This window comes from Mustela lutreola, chromosome 1 (genome assembly GCF_030435805.1).
Source record: "Mustela lutreola isolate mMusLut2 chromosome 1, mMusLut2.pri, whole genome shotgun sequence".
In the NCBI taxonomy this organism is placed as follows: domain Eukaryota; kingdom Metazoa; phylum Chordata; class Mammalia; order Carnivora; family Mustelidae; genus Mustela; species Mustela lutreola.
In genome coordinates, this window is record NC_081290.1 from 109,107,755 (window position 1) to 109,133,799 (window position 26,045).

Sequence of the window (26,045 nt, forward strand, 5' to 3'; positions counted from 1 at the left end):
TTGGGTAGGAAAACTCAATATTGTAAAGGTGTGAATTCTTCCAATATTAATCTATACATTTAATGCTATCCCAAGAAAAATGGCAACAGGATATTTTTGGGAACCAGACAAACGGATTCTAAATTTCACATGGAAAAGCAAACATGCAAGAATCTCGGGAAAATTATGAAAAAAGAGGAAAGGTGGCATAACAAGGCTTACCAAGTATTAAAACATTATATAGCAATAATAATTAAAAGAGTTTGGTGGGGCGCCTGGGTGGCTTGGTGGATTGAGTTCATGCCTTCGGCTCAGGGCATGATCTCAGGGTCCTAGGATCAAGCCCCACATCAGGCTCTCTGTTCAGCAGGAGGCTGCTTCTCCCTCTAATGCTCCCTCTGCTCTCCCTCTCTCTAATAAATAAAATCTTAAAAAAAAAAAAAAAAAAGAGTTTGGCAATGGCACATGATTAGACAAACAGTCAATGAAGCAGATCAGAAACCAAAAACAAACCCAAACATGTAAGAATTAATTATAAAGATATAGATTGCATTTTACAATCAATTAAAAGACAACTGATTTGCTTAAACACTACTGATATGACAACCAGATATTCTGACAGAAAAACTAAGTTGTATCCCTGTTTAACGCCTAATAATAAATGATAAAAGCATCAAAAATCTTATCATACACAAAAAGAGTGAAACCACGAAACAGTGGAAAAAAAGACAAGAAAAATATTTTTTATAATATCTGAACCAGAAAGGTCTTTCTGGTTCATCAAGCCATAGACACCTTGAAAGAAAACACTGATAAATTTTATTATGGAAAAATGTTTCAAGTCTGTCATAAATGTAATGTTACAAAGATAAAAATGTAAATATTCAGTTGGGAAAAAACATTTATAGCATATACATCAAGGGATTATTTTTCTTAATATACAAAGAGTACTTACAACTCAGAATAGAAAAAACTACAAATCTAAGGGGGAGAAGCCTAGGAATATGAACAGACAGATCAAGAGGAAAAAAAATAAAAATGACCTTTAACATATAAAAAAATGCTCAACCTTACAAGTTAAGAATATAAATTACAGTATCAATTAGCACAAATCATAAAACTTGGCAAGAGTCAATACAAGGGAGAATATAGGAAAAGAAACCCCCATATGTTTTTAATGAGAGTAACAAATGGCAAAAAGCTCTGAAATTTCTAATAACTCTCAAAATTAAAAAATGCATGCATCCTTTGCTCTACTCACTCACTTTAGCCAATTAACCTACAGAAATACTCTCACATATTCACAAAGATGTAATTATAAGAACAGTTACTGCAGTCAAATTTTAAGAAGTAAAAACCTGAAAATAAACTAGTCATGTATTAGAAGAGGCCTGGTTTACCCAACTATGATGCATCCACATAATGGAATATACCTCAGTCATTAAAAAGAAAGAGGTGGGTTTATATGGGTTTATACAGAATGTTTCCAAGAAGTATTGAGAATATCACAAGGCAAAAAGTGAAAAGGTGTATACAGTTTGTCCCTTTTGTGTGTAAGTGGGGGTGGGATATTTATATGCGTATACACATAAAATATCCCTAGAAAGTGTCCCAAGAAACTGTTAACACTGGTTACCTATGGGGAATAGGACTTATTTTCACTGTATAACATTTTATCCTATTAGAATTTACCTCGTCTTTTTTTTTAAAACACAAATTAAAACCATACTCAAGTATATTAAGTACAGAGTAATGAAATTATACATCCTTAACAATGTTCTTTCATTCAGACTGTCCTGTCCTTCAATTCATCTGAAATTGTGGAATTTAACGAAATTTTAAAATTATATTCATGGGACGCCTGGCCTGGGTGGCTCAGTCTGTTAAGCAGCCAACTCTTGCTTTTGGCTCAGGTCAAGATCTCAGGACATTGACCCTGAGCACTACAATGGGCTCCGTGCTCAGCCGGGGAATCTGCTTGTGGATTCTCTCTCCCTCTCCCTCTACCCCTCCCACTGCCTATAAGCACTCTCTCTCTTTCTATCTCTAAGATAGATCAATAAATAAATCTTTAAAAAAAATAAAATTATATTCATAAGAAGTTAATACACATCCCACTTCTTAGAGAACAAAGCAAAGCAAAGGTAGCTTAGCTTAGTAGATTAAACCACAGAAAAAGAATGATACTCAACATTTTAGACATGAAAAATCAGTAATGTCACACAGTCCAGCTGAAGCTATGTGTGTAGGCCCTACAATCAGACCGCTCCACTAACCTGTGTTGCAAATTACATTATCTTCTCTGGGTGCCTCACTATCAATATCTATAAAACAGAGAAGATCACGGAACCCAACTCAGGGGTGGTAGAAGTATTAAATGGAGAAAGGAATACACGTAAAGAACTTAGCATGGTGCCTGACACATAGTCATGAAAAGTAAGTACCAGTTATAGAATCAATCATCCTGACTACTATTTCTATTACTGCTACAGCCCAGAGTCTTTAGTTAGACATTTAATCAAGGCCTCCACAAGCTGTTTTTTATCTAAATAGATAGTATATAATTAAGGTAGGAGGGCATGCATGGTAAAATCAAAACAATTTTTTAATTTAGAAGTTGACAGAACAACACAAAATACATTATGTTAAATGTACCCACTAGCAGCTACATAAATAATGTTTTCAGAATTGGGTAGATTTCTAAAGGAAGGAAAGAAACTTTAATTGTTGCAAATGTTCTAGTGTGTCTCAGAAAAACATGTTTATATTTACTGGAAATCCAGCACTGAAAAATTTCTATCCAAAAAAACCCAAAACAAAACAAAACAAAAAAAAACAAAACAAACACCTGCTTTCCTTTGCAGTAGTCACCAAGCCCACAAATTAAAAAATGAAGAATCAGCACAGAATTTACCTAAAGGGTGATCAGCATAATCTGGTCTTTGAATATAGCTTGGCACCGGCCTTGTTGGCATCTAAAAGCATCAAAGAGGTTAGTTAAAACCAATTCAAATCTGGAAGTAACTTTCAGTATTAAAATTTACTAACAAAGAAAAAAAGTAGGGGAAAAGACACTAAAGATAAAAGTTCATTCATAAATATAAATGGAAAACAAGTTTTAAATGACATCTTAAATATCGTATCTATTTCATGAAGACTAAGCCTTCCTTTCCTAGTGGCTAACTGCACTCCCTTTCTGAGGATATTTAAAAAAGGAGGAGAGCAGACAAGTTAGGATTTAAGATGACATGGACAGCAACATGCCCCTGTTGCTTCAAACAAACTAGCAAACCAAAAACAGTAATAAAATAATATCTCAAAGTATATCTACATCAATATGCTCCCATTACCTCTGCAGGTAGAATTAAAAAAACTTTCTCGGGCGCCTGGGTGGCTCAGTGGATTAAGCCGCTGCCTTTGGCTCAGGTCATGATCTCAGGGTCCTGGGATTGAGTCCCACATCGGGCTCTCTGCTCAGCAGGGAGCCTGCTTCCCTCTCTCTCTCTCTCTCTGCCTGCCTCTCTGCCTACTTGTGATTTCTCTCTGTCAAATAAATAAATAAAATCTTTAAAAAAAAATAATAAAATAAAAAAATAAATAAAAAAACTTTCTCATATTTTTTGTATTTTTCCAAATTTAAAAATAAAAGATACACTCCTTTGATAAAAAGAAAACCATCAGTAAAAAGAGTTTTTAAATACTTAAGGATGGCAAACAGATGTCAATGTAAGTCAATTCCTATGTTAAGATTCTTGAGGTCCACCTGCCAAGAACCATAGGAAGGGGTGGGAGTGGCAGAAAAACTGTATCTAAATTAAGGTGGATATATATCCTGCTTTAAAAAAACTAAGAAAATAGTAATATACACTATTACTGTGCGGGGCAGAAAATACCTGTTCTACCTCATTTTTTTAAGATTAAAACCTTTTTAAGCCTTTCACTTAGAATTGTTTCTGCTTTGTCCATGACTGTCAATTATCCTAAATTCCAAGTACGACATCATAAAAGCTAAAGAGCTAGAATGCAAATTTGATCCTGATTGTGTGATTAATAACTGTAATACAAAACACATGTATCATTTTTAGGAAACTGAAAATTCTGAAAATTGTTAAAAGGAAAGTAAAATTTTGGGCACCTCAGTCAGTTGAGTGTCTGACTTTGGCTCAGTTCATGATCTCAGGATCTTGGGATCGAGACTGATAGCAACAGCAGGCTCCCTGCTCAGTGGGAAGTATGCTTCTCGCTCACCTCCTGCTTATCCTCTCCCTCTCTCTCTCTCTCTCTCTCTCTCAAATAAATAAATTAAACCTTTAAAAAAAAAAAAAGAATGTAAAATTTTTATTACCTTATTTACTCACCAGTGGGTAATGTGGTCTGAGTTTCCCAGTATATCGATAGCCTGCCCATGGATCAGTGTTAATATCACCTTCTACAGTCCAGGAAGACACTTCTCGCTTGGCCTTTTCATCTTCTAGGAGGTAGGCAGACAAGAAAACAAGAAAAGAAGAGAAATACTTCAGCTGTCAAGCTATTGAGGACAAGAATACTTGAACTATCACTTGTTTGGAAACCAAGCCACAGAGCCCAGGCATAAAAATCTAACAAACTTCCACACTAACCGAAATCATCAAAGCTTCTGCTTTCTTGCTATGTTCACAACCCTATGACTCCCCAGATCTCACGGTCTTGGGAGAAAAGACCCAAGCTAAACATATTCCAAGATTTTACACAGTATCAAACTGGAATAGCTCAGAGAACTCCTTTTCCAAGAAAAGGAGTATGCTAAATGTATTCTCTCCACAGTATCAATTTATAGGAAGCCCATTTTTTTTGAAAATACAAAATCTTAAGCCTAGGCAAAACTTCCCAACTGAGAGCAGATGTTACAAATGGATTCTGTGCTCCTACTGAAAGAACAGACTCTAAATAGTTCCACACCAAATTTAAAGTAAAAAATAAAAATTTCCCACTTATTTGACAAGTAGCTTTCAGACTAGTACTTCAGAATGTTTTGAAAATTTTATAGTCATCATATGCCTTTTTTCAGAAAGGGAGAAATAGAAGAAAGTAGGGAAGTCAAAGATAAGAGGAGAGAACAATCAATAGAAAATTACTGAAAACTCAGAAAAATTAAGAATCACACACACTCACTCTTGCCAGGTTAGCTATTAATACAAAATGTTAATGCACGTGACTTCTTTGCATATGAAGAGACCCTCAATGTTGTTTGATGCCAGCACCCTGACTGCACCTCTCAGCCACCAAGTAAAATAAAAGTAACCTAAGACTTTTACATAACAGCAATTCAAACCCCTCCTATATCAAATCAACCTGAACATCTCCCAATGCACATTGGTCTTCTCTCCTGTTTACTGTTAAGTTATCATAGCTTTTGAAAGTCAGATTTTTAAAAAATTTAAAAAACAAATCAAAGATTTCAAACAAAAATTTCTGAGGTCTGCAAGGAAAAAAAAACTCCCCCCTTTAAACAATCTAAATATCCAAAATTGGGGAGAACAGAGAGACTCACACAGTGTTAGGCTAAAGAAGAATGGTGAAATGAGTGAAGGGGTCCAAAAGTATAAACTTGCTAACATCAGTAAGTTCTAGGCATGACAAATACAGCATGATGACTCAAGTTAACAACAACAAAAAGACCATCGACACTAACTGACTCCTCATTTTATAGAGGAAGAAACTGAGGCAGTATGGCCCACAAGAGCAGAGACACGTTGCAATGCTGGCTCCCAGGGCAATGCCCTCTCCACGGAGCCCGTGGTCAACCTGGAATTGAAAGGTGGTTGAAGCACAATGGATAAGACTGCAAAAATACAGCCAGTCCAGTCACATTACTTTGGAAATGCAAAGTATTTGTAATTATCACTAAAAATTGTGACAATCTAAAATCTACTGTATGATTTACAACTTTTACAGGTCAGAAATGCAAAGTAGTTGTAGTTACATTACTTTGGAATGCAATTATAGTATTATATATAAAGGAAAGGAATGGAAAAGAGTAAGACTAGAAAATAAGAATAAGAGCAAAGGAAAAGAAAAGCTCTGTCATGCTCCTGATTTTGAGATCTTTCTCCCCTCTGGAGTTCAAGAAAGCCACCGGAGGACATGAACGTCAATAGGAAAACTGTTACACATCCCAGGACAAAAACACACTCCATTCATTACCCCCAGGGTCAAACATTTCAGAAAACAGTTCAAAATGCAGGCAAATGGATGCCTGCTTCAGCTATCAGTTACATCAAGTGCTTTGTCTGAAATATAAACTTCAAGATTAATTTTCACCTGAAACCTAGAACAGCAAACAAGATGTAGGCTTTTTGGTCTGACATACTGTAGGGAGTGTGGAAGGAGCAGAAGAGATGTGCAATCTTTCAAAGCTTCCTGATGATCTGTGTTCAGGCCCTTCCAAAGTCTATTTTCAAAAGAGAATTAAAAGCAGACCTCCAAGGGACGCCTGGGTGGCTCAGTCATTAAGCGTCTGCCTTCAGCTCAGGTCATGATCTCAGTGTCCTGGGATCGAGTCCCGCATGGGGCTCCCTGCTCAGTAAGGGAGCCTGCCTCTCCCTCTGCCCTCCCCTCTGCTTGTGGGCATTCTCTCTCTGTCTCTCTCAAATAAATAAATAAAATCTTTAAAAAAAAAAAAGAAAAAATAAGCAGACCTCCAACAGATAATATAACTCAAAGTTACCCAAATAAATTAAGACTGAATGATGGCTATTTCTTTTCTAATCTCCAGGTATAATTTACTTAGGGAAATTGACACTTCAAAAGTAAGTTAGTTTACATTTTAGGATCAGTTTGCTCTAACCCTCAATGCTAGACACATTAACAGTGTCTACCTAGTAAGCATGAATTGTACTGGGGGGTTAGGAACAAAACTATTTACTAACTGGTCTTTGTCAAAAGACTATAAACACAGGACAGTGTAAATAAACCTCTGTAGCTGTCTTTCAAACATTTCAATGGGGGCGCCTGGGTGGCTCAGTGGGTTAAAGCCTCTGCCTTTGGCTCAGTCATGATCCCAGGGTCCTGGGATCGAGCCCCGCGTCGGGCTCTCTGCTCAGCAGGAAGCCTGCTTCCTCCTCTCTCTCTCTCTTTGCCTGCCTCTCTACCTGTGATCTCTGTCTGTCAAATAAATAAATAAAATCTTAAAAAAAAAAAAAATTTTTCAATGCAAAAAGACCAGCCAGGTACACCACAGGTAGCGGCAAAGAGTAACCAGTATGCACAAGGTGTGACCCAAAGCACTGCACACGCAGGCTTCACTCTTGAAAAGGTCCTGCACAGGCGGCCCCCTCCTAGTCAGCGGATACAGAACTGCACCCATCTCAGCTTTGCCTGGGACAGGATCTTCTGCTCAAAATCCTGAATCAGTTCTTGCAGAGACAATTATTAAACAATTGTTGAGCACTTACTAGGCATTATACACATGCTAAGCACTTGATGTGGATTTCTTTATTTAATCCTTGTAACAAACGTATAATTTTAGCACTTTGGAGGTAAGGCTTAACATAATCCATGCTCACAAAGCTTGGTGGAACCAGTTCTGAATGATTACGTAACACCTTCTGTCTGCAATCCAAAAATCAAGCATACTAGGTTCGGAGCAATAGAGAAGTAGAATAAAAAGAATTACTTAAAGGTTTGGGGTTTGGGGACGCCTGGGTGGCTCAGTTGATTAAACAGCTGCCTTCAGCTCAGGTCATGATCCCAGAGTCCTGGGATCAGAGTCCCACATCGGGCTCCTTGCTGGCAGGGAGCCTGCTTCTCCCTCTGCCTCTGCCTGCCATTCTGTCTGCCTGTGCTCGCTCGCTCACTCTCTCTCTGACAAATAAATAAATAAAATCTTTAAAAAAAAAAAAAAAGGTTTGGGGTTTGTTTTTGTTTTTTATTTTAAGATTTTATTTATTTATTTGACAGAGATCACAAGTAGGCAGAGAGGCAGGCAGAGAGAGAGGGGGAAACAGGCTCCCTGCTGAGCAGACAGCCTCATGTGGGGATCAATCCTAGGACTCTGGGATCATGACCTGAGCCGAAGACAGAGAGGCTTAACCCACTAAGCCACCCGGGTGCCCCTGGGTTTTTTTTTTTAAATAGAGTTTTCATATCATACTTTTGGCAATTCAAAAGGTACTTCTAAAGTGCTCCTCCTACCTTTTATTGGAGGCAAAGGTGACAAAGAAACATACTGATTTTATCAGTGATAAACTAAAAACAGTAATAACTAAAACCTACTGTATTATCATTTACAACTTTTACAGGTAAGACTGAAAGCCAATGCTACTGTGTGCATTCTGACAGGAGATACATGTTGGCAGTATGTGCCCAGCAACAGTCAACACTGTGTGCCTTTAAGGGCTCTGCAATCTAACGGGTCTTCTTCCCTAGGACACATGAAAAGTAAATTCTGCCCTTGAGTCATTTCTTTAACTCACACTTGAAATGTTCCTAAGGCCCGATTAGCTTCTGCAATCAAAACAACTCCAGGTCCAGATGGCTTCACTGGTAAATTCTACCAAATATTTACAGAAGAAATAATACCAATTCTACACAATCTCTTCTAGAAAAGAAAAGAGGAGGGAACATCTTCCATTTCATGAGTCCAGGATTACTCTCATGCCAAAACTAGGCAAAAATATTAAAAGCAAATGACAGACTAATATCCTGCACCACTATAAATATAAATCAGGAATTTAATTACAGATCAGTACACATTATAGTTTTAAGAAAAAGAGGGATGCCTGGGTGGCTCAGTCAGTTAAGCATCTGCCTTCAGCTCAAGTCCTGCTCCCAGGGTCTAGGATCTAGTCCCACATCGGGCTCCCTGCTAGGCGAGAGGCCTGCTTCTCCTTCTTTTCCCTGCTCCTGCTCTCTCTCGCTACATCTGTTTCTCTCAAATAAAGAAAGGAAATCTTAAAAAGAAAAAGGCTGAGTATAACATCTTCACAAAATGAACTGCATGCTATATATTCTCTCACTATTATTTCTTGGAATAAGAGATGCCTAGTTCTAATATGCCTGGTTCCTTGCCAGCCCAATATTCTTTTCTACTGATCCCTTTCCAGATACTCCTCTTAGCCCTAGATACCAACCCTCCCCACACCATTTCCTCCTCTAGGACTGTCCTCCCCAGTGGATGTAGTCAGGTTCAATTTAATAGGATATGAAAGATACAGGGCTGGCCAGCTGAGGGCTGTCTCTATCCAGCACAGCCCAAAGGGATCAAGACAGTGCTCACCCACTAAGAAAACCATCCCCAAAGATCCAAGAGGGCACCATTTAAAAGATGGCACCATAGTAAACACTAGAGCAATGAGTAAAATGCAAATAGTTTCGGTCTAAAGCATAATAATTATGATCTTTTTACTTAGGGTACATTAGCTGTTGAATTCTCTTGGAGTATAGGTTGTAATGGCTCTTCAATTCCTGTAGGACTCCAGTATTAAAGAAACACACACACGTGGGGCACCTGGGTGGCTCAGTCAGTTAAGCGTACATCTTCGGTTCAGGTCATGATCCCAGTATCCTGGGATCCTGCCCCATGTAGGATTCCCTGCCAGCAAGGAGCCTGCTTCTCCCTCACCCTCTGCCCCCTCCCCCACTCATTCTCGTTCTCTCTCTCTCAAATAAATAAAATCTTAAAAAGAAAGAAAGACAGAAAGATGCATACTTCAATATGTTAGGAAACGCCTGGGGTAGAGACCCATTCTTTTTTTTTCTTTTTTTTCTTTTTTTTAAGATTTTATTTATTTATTTGACAGACAGAGATGACAAGTAGGCAGAGAGGCAGGCAGAGAGGAGGAAGCAGGTTCCCTGCTGAGCAGAGAGCCCAATGTGGGGCTCAATCCCAAGACCCTGAGATCATGACCTGAGCTGAAGGCAGAGGCTTTAACCCACTGAGCCACCCAGGTGCCCAGAGACCCATTCTAAGCTGTTTTGCTAACATACTATTTCACCTCAACCCTTCACTTCCCTAAACTTTTTAACTTCCTGGATATAAAATATTAATAACTGGTCAAAGAGCTCTAAAAATATCTAACACATTAGAAATACAGTACTTAGTGTATTACTGAATAAAGTTAAATGGCATTTAAACCAAACTCTATACTTTGATCTGAAGTAACGAATCCTGTTATTTATGCTTTGTTAAACTCTCATTTATTCACAATCCTTCTTTCTCATCTCTAACCACATTTCCTCCCACAATAACCTAGCATTTCCATTCAATGTAGACTTCACTTTACAGAACCACAGATTGTCTTTACATTTTTATTTCTCTTTCCTTCAAGTGGTGGTTAAACTGACCTCAATGAGATTTTAAGATAGATACATATAAAATACTCTCTCTATGTTTATTAAACCAGCAAAAATTCCTTAAAAAAAAAAAATACATAATTTGATGAATTAAAAAGAATAAGATCAATAGGTCGAGAAACAGAAACTTTATACCAAGAACCATGAGTTGTCTGCCAAATCTTCATCCATCAAGATGGCAATGTTTTAAGACCAGAAAGCCCTGGTCAATTTTCAGGTAACTGCAACGAATTGTCTTAAGCCCTTAAGGCAGTCCACTGACGAAATGAATTTACAGGATGAGTGAGTAGCCAAAGCAGGAAAAGTCATGTGAATTGGTAATAGATCCATGTGGCTGACAGCAATAGCTAAGAGTTTCACTTTGTGGTGTCTCAGAAAGTAACTTTAAAAAAGAAAAATCGAATATTCAGCTGCAAATATTCAGCTGCAAATAAGAGTATTAATACACCAAAAAAACAAAGTAATAAATTTTGAAAATGAAACAAAAACAAGAGATCTGGCTAAATTTAAAAGCCAGACAGCTCAAGTACCACTGCCTACAACACTCAAACACTTCTAGCAAAGGAAAGCGGGTGCCAGAAAATTGGGACATTCTCAAGTATTGCTCAAGAAAGATCCATCTATCCTAACAACCATCTCATGTTTTTGTGTTACATACAAGATTAACAAAAAGACTGCTCAGCCACATTTTATTTCCATGATTACAAACCACAAAGAATAAAAAATTTTAAAACTTGTCCTAATTCTCACTCTTGGGATTACACTTTCAGAAATTCAAATATACACTTTCAGAACTGGAAGACTTTTTTCAAGACACATGGAGACAAAGGAAACAAAAGCAAAAATGAACTTTTGGGACTTCCTCAAGATAAAAAGCTTTGCACAGCAAAGGAAACAGTCAACAAAACAAAGAGGCAACCCACATAATGGGAGAAGTTATTTGTAAATGACACTATAACGGGCTGATATCCAAGATATATAAAGAACTACTCAAACTCAACACTCAAAAAACTGATATAAAAATGGGCAGAAGACATGAACAGACACTTCTCCAAAGAAGACATACAAATGAGGCCTCTGCTTTCAGCTCAGGTCATGATCCCAGGGTCATGGGTGGAGCCCCACATCGGGCTCTCTGCTCAACGGGGAGCCTGCTTCCCCCTCTCTCTCTGCCTGCCTCTCTGCCTAATAAATAAATAAAATCTTTAAAAAAAAAAAAAAAAAAAAAGAAGACATACAAATGGCTAACAGACACATGAAAAAATGTTCATCATCATTAGTCATCAGGGAGATTCAAATCAAAACAGAATGGCAAAGATTAATAGGACAGGAAACAACAAATGTTGGAGATGTGGAAAAAGGGGAACTCTTACACTACTGGTGGGAATGCAAGTTGGTGTAACCACTTTGGAAAACAGTGTGGAGATGCCTCAAAAAATTAAAAAGGAGTTACCCTATGACCCTGCAATTGCACTACTGGGTATTTATCCCAAAGATACAGATGTAGTAGAAAGAAGGACCAACTGTACCCCAATGTTCATAGCAGCAATGGCCACAATCGCCAAACTGTGGGAGGAGCCAAGACGTTCTTCAACAGACAAATAAATAAAGAAGATATGGTCCAAATATGCAATGGAATATTACGCCTCCATCAGAAACGATGAATACCCAACTTTTTTATCAACATGGATGGAACTGGAAGAGATTATGGTGAGTGAATAAGTCAAGAAGAGAAAGTCAATTATTATATGTTTTTTCTTATTTGTGGAGCATAAGGAATAATACGGAAGACACTGGAGATGGAGAGAAGAAGTGAGTTGGGGGAAATCAGGGGGAGACGAACCATGAGAGACTGTGGACTCTTAGAAACAAACTGAGGGTTTTGGAGGAGAGGCACGTGGGGGGGTGGTTGAACCTGGTGGTGGGTATTAAGGAGAGCACGAATTGCATGGAGCATTGGGTGTGGTGCATAAACAATGAATCTTGGAACACTGAAAAAATAAAATTAAATTTAAAAAAATTTTAAAAATTTTAAAAATACAAATATACACTTTCAGAACTGGAATATTTCTAGTCTTCTACATAAAAGTCATTTTCTAAGACAAATAGTACAGAGATATAAGATTTTACTTACTTGCTTTCTTATGCAGTAACTTGTGAGTTGCCCAACTTCCTTTAAAACATTCCTGAAAGAGCAAACATGAAAATTAGTGTCAGGCCTTCAGAGACATTTTAAGGAATACTGTATGTAAAAAATAGACACCAGACACTTTGCACAAGTCAAAATCTGTGACTTTACTACATCCAGTATTTGGGAAGGCTTAAGAAATGGTGATACGTATTTAAAAATTCACTTCAAAAAGGAACCTAAACTTACAGTACTTCAAATAAGTAGAAACATTAGCCTATATTATAAATAGCAGTCACAGTTATATTTCAATTTTATGTCATCAAATTATTTTGAAATATTTGAAAAGAACCATAACCCAATTAATCAACTCTATACTAGAGGGGGGAAAAGGAAAATTTTGCAGATTTTTCCATTATTTATAGTAGTTTGATTCCTGGCTAGCTATACCCTCCTCTTTGTTTTCTCCATGCTGACAGCCCTACCCTGTAAGCTCAGGAAGGGAAGGGACTATGTCAAGATTACCCCCACATCCCAAGAGCCAATCACAGTAGTTAGCACACAGTGGAGTTTCAGTGAGTACTTTGAGCAGAATGGATCAATGACCAGGAAGACTCAACTTTTCACTTAAGAAAAAAAGTTCTTGTGACCTATTTCAGATGCCAGTAGGAAGTACTGTCTTGGGAAAATGAACTCAAGTAATAAATTGAATTCAAATAATCAACTCAAGTAATAAATTAGAAAAAAAAATGAATTCAACCAGACACAGATCTTAAGCATGCTTTCATTTTTATGGTATTTCCTTCAAAGGACTTAAAATTATTCAAACAAATAATTATCAATACAAAGAAAATTCACAAAATCCTACAAGTGTTTTGACTTTGCAATATAAAAAAGTAAGTAATGGATTTTTTAAAAAGCTAAGAAAAAACAGAAAGCACCCCTAGGACTATATAGTAATCAAACCACATTACACCAGTGATGCTAAAGGTACTCTCCCCCAAGGTTCATCCAAAGGCTGAGGGGTTAGTTTGCTCCTCCAGGGTCAGAATCTTCACGACTTCCCCTTTTCTCTCCCTGTATCCTCCACAGCAGACCAGCTGTTAGGTTAAGAAAACCCAGGTCATACCTATTACCTCCTATTGCAACATTAAACCCCAAGACTTCAGATGTATAAAAAGGTATCCACAACATTCAAGGATTTTTTTTCAATTTTGAAGCTAAAACTAAGCTCAATCTTTTGGGAAGGATGGGGGATGTGGTTGGCAGAATAACGGCACCGCCAGGAATGGCCATGTCCTAATTCACGGAACCTGTGAATGTGTTGGGTTACAACTAAGGTAAAGGAGAATTAAAGTTGCTAATAAACTGACCTTAAGTAAGAGGGAGGCATGAGTCATCAAAGAAGGAATGATGGAGGCAAGGTTGGAGAGAAGTTACATTGCTGGGATTGAAGATGGAGGAAGGGGCCATGAGCCAAGACACTAGCCTCTGGAAACTACAATGAGTAAGTAACAGTTCCCAAAGCCTCCAGAAAGGCTGCCAACCTGCCAACACCTGACTTTAGCCCTGAGACCTATGCAGACTTCTGAGCTACTGAACTGTGAGAAAATAAGTTTGTGTTGTCTTAAGCTACCAAGTTTGTGGTAATTTGGGATGGCAGCTATAGGAAACTAATACAGGAGGGAAAATAGTTATCCCTATCTGCCGTCAAACTGCAAAAACCCTCACAACCGGCAAAAAGGTCAGTTTTTCTCCACCCTGGAGTTACAGGAAACTGGTTGAAACACATACACACACACACACACACACACTTATCTATGATTCTGCCATAAGAGGTACTGTAATTAACTGAAAAGTCCCAAGAACTGAAACAGGATTAAGTGACTTCTTCAGTACTACATCTATTCAGCCTAAGAAAAGAAAGGTAAAATCAGTATTAAACTGTAATATGAAGACAGCCATAATAAATAAGTTACCATTTACTATGTGCACTATAAACCTGTATCTCATTTCATCCTCAGAAAAATCCTGCAAGGCAGAAAGCATTATCCCCATTTTACACATGACAAAACTGAAGCACAAACAGCTAAATAACTTGTCTGTCACATAACAGAATCACACCAGGCAGAATGAGAACACAAACCCAGGATTACCTAAGATCATGCTTTCTCACTGCTTCTGTGTATGGATGAGTAGGTGTGGGTGCGTGTGGAGAGTTTATATTCAATTCAAAGCATCTATTTAGTACCAAACTCAGAACTAGAAAACATGTATGCAATTAAACTCTACCATTATAAGCTCTAGAATTTTATCTTTAAGGGAGCACCTGGGTGGCTCAGTCAATTGAGCCTCTAACTCCCCGTTTCAGCTCTGGTCATGATCTCAGGGTCATGGGATTTTGAGCCCTGCGTCAGAGACTCCACACTGGGCATGGAGCCTGCTTAAGATTCTCTCTCTCCCTCTCTCTCTGCCTCTCCCCCGACTTGTGCTCACTCTTTGCTCCCTCTCAAAATAAATAAGTAAATCTGAAAAAATAAATAAGTTTTTATCTTTAAATCTAGGAAATGATAACTACTAACCATTTTCATGGATCCTCAACTGCCCACCTATAAAGTGGGGCTGATACGTCTAGGGAAGATAATATAGCAGATTAAAAGAGATTCTGTAAATAACTCATGGGAAAGTAGTTAACAAAGTTTCTAGCACATAGCAAGTATCAAAATATGGGAGCTCCTGACATCCCAGTGCTTATCACTATGCCTGGCATTGAACAGGTTTTCTTGGTTTTTGTTAAAGAATGAACAAAAATTAATCTGATCATATACACAAAGCCTTCTTGTGGTTATAGATGGAAATATAAACCTTCCATCACCTGCCAGAAGTGACCGCAAGCTGCCTACTCCACAGCTTTCTCCCCTCTCCTGGAACGCTGCAACAGCAGAATTGTAATGGACCCTGGGAAAAACGTTCCCAGCCTCCTGGATGATACAAGTGGCCTCGTGACCTAGTCTGGCCAACATGTGAGCCCAGTTGTCAGGTGAGGCCTCTGGAAAGCTTTTTAGAAAACAGGCACCTATTTTTCTCTTTGCCCTTTCCCTGTTTCAAACCCAGAGACGCTGGCTGAGGTAAAGCAGCAGTCTTCTATCCACAAAGTAAAGAGTGCACCCCAAGAAGCCAGGGTCCCTGGTTTTGTGGAATTGCTGTTCCAGTCTCAAAATATCTACACCTCCAGACTCCTCATCATTTAAAAAAAAAAAAAAAAACTCCACACCTTTAGTTTTGGAAGATGTATTGGTTAGAAATTGCATTAGATTATGAGAAACAAAAGCTTGAAGAACAGTGACATAAACAAATCAATCACTCACCTATTTCATAAGACTAAAAGGCAGGGGATGGGGTGGGGGTGGGAGAAAGGGGCCCTGGATGAAGGTGGCTGTAACATCTACAGCAGGTTGAATAATGGCCACCCAAAGACACCAGGTTGTAATTCCTGGAAACTGTAAATGTCACCTTATTTTGAAAAAGGGTATTTTTGCATATATGATTCAATTAAGGGTCTTGTGATAGGGAGATTATCCTGGTAGGCCCTAAATGCCATCATCATGAGTGTCCTTAGAACAGGGAAGCAGCGAGAGGCTCACACACACAGAAAAGGAAGTAATATGTCCAGAAGGGTAGAGATTGGAGTCATGTGGTAGAGCCTCTGGAGGGAGCACCGCCCTGCCATCGCCTTGATTTTGGTTCAGTGAAACTGACTTTGGACTTCCTACCTCTCCAACTGTGAAAGAATACATTGCTGTTGTTTCAGGCACTCCTATCAGTGGCAGTTTGTTACAGCAGCCACAGGAAACTAAGGCAGTAAATAATAAGACACCAGGGCATACACCTAAAGAATGACTCCAATTAGGGCACTGGGGATGAAGGACTAATTACAGTTTTCTTGAAGCTTTTTCTGCTTACGTGTACTTATTTATGAGGTCAACTCCCAATTACGCACAGTGATTTTTAAATGGAATCAACAAAGGCACATGACTTATTAAGAAACTTCAGTCAGCCATTTCGAACCCTACTCTTCTTCCCCTTTCCAAACTACTCATCATTATGGGTAAGACTGGCAAAGGTGATGAGACAGATTGGAGTTTCACTTGTTTTTCCTTCGCCCAGACTACCTGATAGCAGAGATATTCATGGCAGTAAGGTTGTCAACAAGGAAAAGTTCAGGAATGGGGAAGAAAGGAGTGGAGAGAGGCATTCAGGGTGCGTCCTGGAACTCCAGTCTAAGAGTCAGCCAGGTCCAGAGGCAAAATGCCACCAGGGCTGCATGCCTAGTGTACCAGTGCTGTTCTTCAGTTCCAGGCCTTGACTCCAGTGTCCCCTTAATACTAGGCAAACCATATGCATACTAAGTGCGCTGGATACAATTCTGAATTCATTTTCAGTAGAACAGCTTAGAATAAATCAACTGAATGTCTATCAATGAGAACGATGTACGGCTGAAATGGCTTACACGTCTCCTAGGTACTGATACAGCCAAGACTGCAGCACTGCAAAAACAGTCTTCCCTGAGAAAAATCAAGGTCAGATTTTTTGCTCTGTCACATACACCCTCCTTTCCAAAATCCGAAGGTACTTCACTTGTTAGGTAAGCACAGCACAGTTTGCATCCTCAACCTGGCTAACCCTTTTCCTGCTATCATTAAAATCAGGATATAAAAAAGGCAGGAGACCATCAAAAAATGAAAAGAAAATATGTCAAGAATAGAGAAGAGACTTCTGAACGGAGCAGGGTTATCAAAAGATGACTTTCAGATACTCTTCAGCTCCATTAGCCTAGGATTCCATCTTTTCAGTAATTATGGAAGAGACCACAAGTTCTTAAAAACCTGTGACAGTAGAAATGATTATCTCAAAGTTAATCTCCCCCAAAGTAAAGCAAAACAACAAAAAGTTGAAAATAGATGGTGTTTTTGAAAAAAGGATTTGAAACCAATGATGTCTGGGGCACCTGGCTGGCTCAGTCAGTGGAGCATAGGAATCTTGATCTCAGGGTTATAAGTTCGAGCCCCACAATGGGTGAAAAGATTACTTATTAAAAGGGGGGGGGGGGCCTGGGTGGCTTAGTCATTAGGCATCTGCCTTCAAATGCCAGTCATGATCCCAGGGTCCTGGGATCGAGCCCCGCATCGGGCTCCCTGTCCCTCTGCTGCTCTGCCTGCTTCTGCTCTCTTGCTTTTGCTGTCAAATAAATAAATTAATTAAATCTTTAAAAAAAAAAAAAAAAAATATATATATATATATATTAAAAAAACCAACAAGTTTAATACCTGAATAACAAAAGTTTCAGAAAGAAAAGGGAGAGGGGAGATCAAAGAAATAAATTCAAAGTTTCCCATAACTGAAAGACAGGAGTTTCCAGACCGAAAAGACCCCCAAAAGATAAAACTCAACTTGCCCAAGGAATGCAATATGAAATTTTGTAATAGTGTGATAAGAGTAAATCCAATTGGCTTCTAGAGAAAGGGGGGAGGGCTCCATCCTAGGTCCCCAAGATCATGACCTGAACCGAAACCAAGAGCTGGACACTTAACTGACCAACCCACCCAGGTGCCCCAACAACCAATTTTTAACACAGGCAGTCAGTCCTTACTTTGCACAATAGTGCAGAACCATAAAAACGACCATGCAAGCCATAAGTGTACAAAGTAATCTTCATAATCAATGGGAAATTAGAATTGTTCCAGGACCTTTAAAATTTTTTGTTACGACATCCAAAACTCTGTCAGTTATAAATACACAGAGTATTGGGGGAGAAAATAAAACTCATGTTTGTTTATTAGTACACCGTACCACTGACAATCAGAGCATTTTCTTTCTTTATTTAAAAACTTACCAAGACCAGTTTGAATGTTTGCTTTCTTCCCATTGTATAACTCATGAAATGGAGTGAACATCTTTTTTATGATTGGCAAACTGTGCTACTCCTTTCTAGGTTTGGAACAGCTTCCAAATTTTATCATTTGTACGGTCAATGGCTCTGAGAGTTCCATTAAAGTTTTTGTTGGTATTATTTCCCCTGCAACACAGCTATTCTTTTCATCACAACCATTTTCCTCATTTATTCCAACAAGTTGGCCCCACAGAGTTGCTCTGGCTGCACGTCTAGAGTTTCTAAAACAGTGAGCAATGCCAACATTCCCGTGGTCAGCTATTTCTTCTACAAACCCCTTTCTGGATTTAGATTTCACTTCCGGCGTGATCATTTACCATTTCTTTGCTGTACTTTCTATCTTTGTTGGCAAATTCCCTCTTTCGATTATCCATTTTTGTAAAATATCACAGAAGTCATCACTGGCAAACAAAGCAACACAACCACGGACTTGGCTGTCTGGAAGAGAAACAAGTGAGAGTTGCACAATGGCCAGTCACTGATAGGTTCTGAAAGAAAGGAGGGATTGGTCACTGATCAAGGTGCCCACCTGTGACTTACACAATGATCCTGGGACTAAAGAGTTCTCTGTAAAGTATGTACTTCATTTAATTACTTCATGTTGCTGGGAGACTGGTTTCACTTAACTAAACTATGCTAACTAAATTCATGCATATCAAAACTGCAAAATGAGATCTGCCTTTAGTGGGTACCTATCTAGCTCAGTCAGCAGAGCATGCAACTCTTGATCTCGCGTCATGACTTCAAGCCCCAAGGTGGGTGTAGAGCTTACGTTAAAAAAAAAAAAAAATCTGCCTTTACATAGTTGGCACTCTGATATAACCTATTTATAAAACTTTTCTAAATAGGTTATGTGAACAAAACACTTCTGTATCACCCAGGATCTTTTTTTATGCTCACAGAAGCTGACACACATTTCCTTAAGTTAAAAAAAATCTCTCTCCCAACTGATTCATTTAGAGAATACAGAAGTTTACATACCAATTTAAATGGGGGGCAGGGGATACATACTAATTTAAACAAGAAAGGGAGGGGGAAGACATCATTTCTTTAAAGAAGCATTTAAAAATGTTACCAAAAATTTAGCATATTCACCTAATTTTTTAATACTAAAAAACAAAACAAAAAAAATACTTTAACATTAACTACTTAGTACTAAGGATACTTCATTAATTCCTAAAGGGTTTATAAGTAGGGACAACTCAAAACCCACAAGATTTCCTAAAACACTCCTTTTCAAAAGTGGCTAGTGGCTAAAAATCATGGACTCTGAAGTCAGACAGACTTGTATCCTAGCTTGGTCACTTATGCTGTACAACACTTAGTATCTCTCAAGTTCTGGTTTCCTCAACTATTATGTAGGGAAAACAACTGTGCAGTGCTCAATTCTAATTATCATCAATTTTGTTAATTTTTGAAGCAATTTAAATTTTAAACTTGAAAAATGAAGCACTTAAATATCTATCTTTAACATGTGTCAATACTGGCCCAAAGTCTCGGCTTATGAAAACCGATGGCCAATGAAGCAACTAGTCATTACTGTGAACTCTATATCTTTCTAGCATCATGACTGCCCAGAGAAGCTGCACTGTTAAAGAGGACATGTAACCCGAAGTTTGAAACTGCTCCCACCACACATACCATCAGAGAGAACCAAGCCTCCTGGCTCATGGCATCTGAGTACAACCAGGGACAAATCTCTGGCAGAATTCTAAGCTACACAGACATAATGGCAACCCTTAAAAAGTCAAGTCTTTTTTAAAAATACATATAAAAAATAAAACATTCATCAGTGACACCCGTAGCCACAGTGCAAAGGAGGCAAAAGTCAGAAGATTTAGTCCAACCATAAAACCTGAACAGAATGCATGGGACAGTTATTTAAGAACTCTGAAAAGCAAACAGTAGCAGGCAAATTAGGGAAGACCAAAATTTGAAGGTCCACTGAGCTGGTGATGAGTTCAGCATCCCAGCTGACCCTGCGTATCTTCAGCGGCACCAGAGAAGTGACCACCTGGCACAAACACACAGTGCTCACAGAGAAAATGTTCTAATTCCGGCTCAAAGACCAGAACAGGGAATTAACAATGCTCAAAGAGCACAGATACCACCTTCTCCTCTCTCTTTATCCTCTCACACCGGAGGTAGCCACCCATAAGCCTGTAGGAGCCAAAATTCTGAGGAAGAGGCATTTTCCTTCTCTAATCAGTGAAGCTGTAGTCCACAGAGGGTGGGCCAAACCCCACTTTCTGCTCTCTGCCTTCCTGCCATTTGGCCCCAGACACAAACACAGTCATAAACTGTGCAGCAAAGCAGGTAACTAAACCAAAGATTTCTGGCCAGAGAACAAGCAAAGAGAATTCCCAAGAAACCAGAAAATACTGTGATGAAGTTCCAGAAAGGGAGCCCATAGAGTTGTTCATAATACAATACACTGATGCTTGTGAGAACAGAACTAATCACAAGTCTATCATCCAAGTCTCACACCAAGCACTGGGTCAGAAAGGTTAGAACTCGCAGCCAGAATGTAACCCAGATCAGGAGCCTGCTAAAACAAAAATATCAACATTCTCCACAGGATTTAAACTAGTCTCAAAATCTCAATATTCAAAATCTCCAGGATACAATCTAAAATTATTTGACATATAAAGAACCGTAAAAATTTCAACTCACAAGGGAATTGAGTCAACAGACACCAATACCAAAATGACATGAACATTGCCATTAACTGACAAAGACCTAGAAGCAGGTATTACTAAATTAAAATGCTCCAAAAACCAATGAGGGATTCTTAATACCAGTGGAAAAAGAGAAAATCTTTGCAATGAAAAATAGACATAAAGAAAAACCGCACGTAAATTTCAGAAGTGAAAAATACAGCAGCCAAAATAAAACACTAACTGGGTGGATCCAAGAGCATGATGGAGATGACAGAGGAAAGAGTCAGTGAACTAAAGGATCAAAAGAAATTATCCCATTGGACATGGAAAAGATTTATTTTTAACGAACAGAGCCTCAGGGACAAATGTGACCATAACGAATTACTGACAGCAAAGAGGGAAATTACATAATGATTAAAAAAAAAAAAAAACAGGTCAACTAAGATGATATATCACAGTCTAAATCATACATGTCTAACAACAGAGCTTTAAAGTACATGAAGCAAAAGTAATGAAAGTGAAAGAAAAAAATCCACAATACAGTTGGAAGAAAAAGTAACATCCATTCATAATAAAAACTCCCAGTAAATTAGGAGAGCATTTCAACTTGATAAAGATCAAGATAAAGGAGCACTGGGTGGCTCAGCCAGTAAAGCGTCTGCCTTCGGCTCAGGTCCTGATCCCAGGGCTTGAGATCCAGCCCCACATCGGGCTCCCTGCGGGGAGCCTGCTTCTCCCTCTCCCTCTGCCTCTCCACCCCTCCCACTCATGTTCTCACTCTTTCTGCTCTCTCTTCCAAATAAATGAAAAATCTTAAAAAAAAAAAAAAAAAACCATCTACCAGAAGTCTACAGATGCCATATTTAATTGTGAAAGACAAAATGCTTTCTCCCTAAGATCAGGAACCAGACAAGGATGTCCACTCTCAACATTCCTAATTCAACATTACACTGGAAGTCTTGCAATTCAAAAAGGCAAGAAAAAAGAAAAAGCCATAGAGACAGAAAAAGCAAAGAAAGAAAACTGTCCCCATTCAAAGATGACATAAGTATCTATATAAAAATACAAAGGAAAAAACTCCCAGAACTAAAATATCAGGTTAGCAGAGTCACAAATACAAGGTCAACACACAAAAGTCAACTGTTTTTCTATATACTGGCAATATATAATAGGAACAAGACACAAAAGCAATACCATTTACAATTACTCCTCCCCAAACTAAATAAAGAGCATAAAGGTAACAAAACATGTATAGCAACTATATGCTGAAAACTACGAAACAATGATAAATCAAAGAAGATCTAAATAAATACAGAGACATCTTGTGTGCCTGGAGTGGAAAACTAAACGTCAGAAAGATGTCAATTCTCCCCAAATTCATTTGTAAGTTTTAAGCAATCTCAACTGGGATTTTTTTTTTAGATATAATAAAGTATGATTCTAAAATTTATATAAAAAGGCAAACAAACTAGAACTGCTCAATTTTGAAAAAGAATAGAATTGGAGGTATCTTACACTTTTTCTTATGTTAAGGAAATAATTTTTCCTATTTCTATTCTAAAATTAATTAGGGACTGATGGTGAATATCACCAAATGCATCTTTAGCATCTACAAAAGGAAATTTTTTTTATTTGATATAATAGCTTAATGTATTATTATTTTAATAGCTTTTCCTATTATTTCATGATTTCTACCTCCCTGAAACAAACTAGTTGACTATGGTGGGTTATTCTTTTTTATACTATGCAATACAACTTGGTAATATTTGTTTTGCAAAGTTGTAGGCATTTTATATCTCTCACTGTGTATTGCTGGGTATTTTAATTCAGGTTTTCCTTACTGCCCTTTCTTCCTGTTCCTGTCTACCTGCCACTTCACTATTACTGCCAACCCTTATCAAAACTGGCCTACAGATAATCTGTCTCAAAAATAGAAATACTTCTGCCATCTTCTTAATGAATAAAAAGGACCAGGTGGCAAATATCTTAGAGGAAGGTTCCCATCAAGGTGGGTTGGCAGAACATCACCTTCCATTAAGAATAAAAGCCTGTGGAGCCTCCGTCCGACACTGATTAATGGGAACCACCATGTGTTGACAGCCTTACTTGTGTCGGGCATCTTGGATGCATCATCTCATCATCTCATTCACAGGTCACATGAATCCTAGGAACTGGATATTAATACTCCAATTTTACAGATGGGGAAGTTATTTAAACCTTTCCTACAAACTAAAGTCAAAATAATTTGAGCCAGTTCAAACAGCTATTGAGTGGTAAAGCTGGACTATAAATATAGGGTTTTCTGGTTCCAAAGTCCACTCTCTGCACAGCTATAGGGCTCACAGGGCAGGGCAAGGAGAAAGCGACAAATTGGTAAAAGAGATAAAAGGGGTAAGATATCGGTCTGCACCACTGCCCCCACTGCAACACCGTGCCCCGTGCATATTTTCCATTTGGCTGTCCCTGAGTTGTATTCTGTATAGTAAATCAGTAAATGTGAAGAGAAACAAAAACAATCTAGCAGCATAGAAGAGAAAGAGAAAGAAGCAGATGAGATCAAGGTAAAGGGGACAGATTTCAGAGAAAAGGCTAAATAAAATATTTTAGCTTAAGATTTTTAAAAATATAAACATGAATATGAAGAATTTCTCAGTATATACTAAGAATTGGCAAAAGGGCAAAATCAAAGGAAAAAATATGAGACTGGTCCCAAGCAGAATCATATTACCATTTTATAAACATTTTACAATGTTAGATGTTTTTATCCACAGAGCTTATATTATTATAAGTATGCTAATTCTCTTAGCAAAATTATTTCTTTATTAGAAACTATAGTTTCTAATGTTATCTTTATTAGAAACTATAGTTTCTAATGTCAAGTTATCATGTTATACCATGTTATCAAGTACAGACAGGAAAACAGAGTGTTTCTTATTGAATTCTGTTGAAAAGATGTTCATTAAGAAATGGATTACGTACCTTGAGAACTTCTTGGAATACAGAGCAACCTGTTGTTAACAGTGATTACTCCAAAGGATTGAGACAAACTTGGGGGAAGGCAGACCTCACTTCAAATTCTCTACATTGTATTACCTTTATTTTAACAACAACAACAACAACAAAGGATATGGTAATAAAATATCTCAGAGATTTTCATGGAATTAAAACATACACACAGAAAAATACTCAGCATCCAAACAACACTGAATAGAAGTTAATCATCCTGATGGACCAGAAGCTCCCAGAAAGAACTTCACATGAACAGAATGAACTCAAGAACTTCTAAGTTGTACCAGTGAAAAGTTACTAAATGCCAGTAAGTCACTCCACTAGATTATTAATCCTTCATGTTGGTAAAACGCTACTTCTAAATAATAAAAATGAGCAAACACAGCCAGCATGTTATACAATATGGTTTCTTAAACCCTCCTGTTAGGCTATAAGTGCTTTCTCCTTCATTTTCAAATGAAGACAACAAAAAACGAAAAAACTGTCGGCTTACTCTAGAAGACCTACTAGACTCACGGAAAACAAAAGAACACAGTAACATTAGAAAGTTCAGGAAAATGTCCTTTCAAGAAGATACAGACCTGTTTTGTAACATAGTAACATTAGAAAGTTCAGGAAAATGTCCTTTCAAGAAGATACAGACCTGTTCTGTTAAGTTCCAGAAATACTATAACTAGCAACTATATTGTCATATTTTGGTTTTGTAGCTTTAAGACCTGGCTGTTTCTACTATAAAACTTTGGTCAAATAGAAGGATATCTATAAAACTTTGGTCAATAGAAAGAGTTGTCAAAAATCAATTACTATTAAGTGAGTGTTCAACATATAAAAAGCATTCCTGAGTGACAGTCTACTGCATTTGAAAATAACTATTTTGGGTCCAAACTATGGTATTCCATGTAAAATTGCTATTCAACAGCTTTCACCATTACTGATTTCTATAACTATAAAGTAATATCAAAATTACTTCTAACTAAAGGGGGCATTAAAAAGTTGTCACCTAGATGTGGTTTTAAATTAGATACAAATGTTTTATAACCTTAGAAAACAATTTTCTCAAAATACTGTTTTTCAAGAAATCGCCTGCAAATATTTTAGCAAAATGCAGGAAACAGGGAATACTACATAAGAGAAAGTAAAAGCAAATCCCAGAATGATATGAAATAAATACCCACCAACCCCCTCCCCTGCAAAAAACTATACAACAGAGATAGAGACCTACTAATCCAAGTTGAAAAGATCAGAAGACACAAAAGAGACTTCTTACAGAAACATGAAAACTGACAGAATACCAAATTGTTTAAATATACTACAAAGAGATTTACAAACCCAAAGAAAGGGTTGGGGTAAATTAAAAATAAGTACACAAAGAGCTAAGTAAAGGATCTGCATAGGAAAGAAAAAGTAATCACAATATAGTAATAATGGGTAACACATGTAATGCCTACTATGTGTCACTATTCTAATTACTTTACACATGCTAACTCTTAACAACCCTATGAGGTAGGTACTACTTATATACTCCTTTTACAGGTGAGAAAACTGAAACATACAGATGATAAAGGACTTGCCCAAGATCACCCGTCTACTTACAGGGGAAACAGGCTACATGACTGTCGTCAAAATCACTTATAAATCAGAAGATAAGCATATGGCAAGCAAGGGGTAAAACAACTAAATACTCTTCTTGCATCTCCAGGAAACCTAGAGAGAAAGCCTAAGCCAAATCATCAGGACATAGCAATATAATCATGTTACTTAGAGATATGGAATTAAATGACAAAAATAATCTGTTTAAAACATTGAAATAAAGATAAGTAAGTTCTGAGGATGTAATGTACAACATGATGATACTGTATTGTGTATCTGAAAGTTGCTAGGAACAAAAATCCAAAAGTTCTCATCACAAGGATATAAATATTTGTAACTAGTGAGGTAATGGATACTAACTAAATTTACTGTGGTAATCATGTTGCAATATCTACAT

The 26,045-nt window shown here is 37.8% G+C and overlaps 1 protein-coding gene across 2 annotated transcripts in view; it reads right to left on the reverse strand.

Annotated features, from left to right (window-relative positions):
* Positions 1 to 26,045, reverse strand: part of METAP1 (methionyl aminopeptidase 1) — a 66,320-nt gene that overhangs the window by 20,538 nt on the left and 19,737 nt on the right. The window contains exons 2-4 of one of the 2 annotated variants that reach the window (XM_059172482.1): positions 12,446 to 12,497; positions 4,338 to 4,447; positions 2,894 to 2,954 (exon numbers count right to left, since the gene is read on the reverse strand). In XM_059172482.1, coding sequence (XP_059028465.1) covers positions 2,894 to 2,954; positions 4,338 to 4,447; positions 12,446 to 12,497 — 223 coding nt within the window. Of the gene's footprint in view, positions 1 to 2,893; positions 2,955 to 4,337; positions 4,451 to 12,445; positions 12,498 to 26,045 lie in introns of both variants that reach the window. The other variant, XM_059172476.1, reaches the window with a different exon arrangement.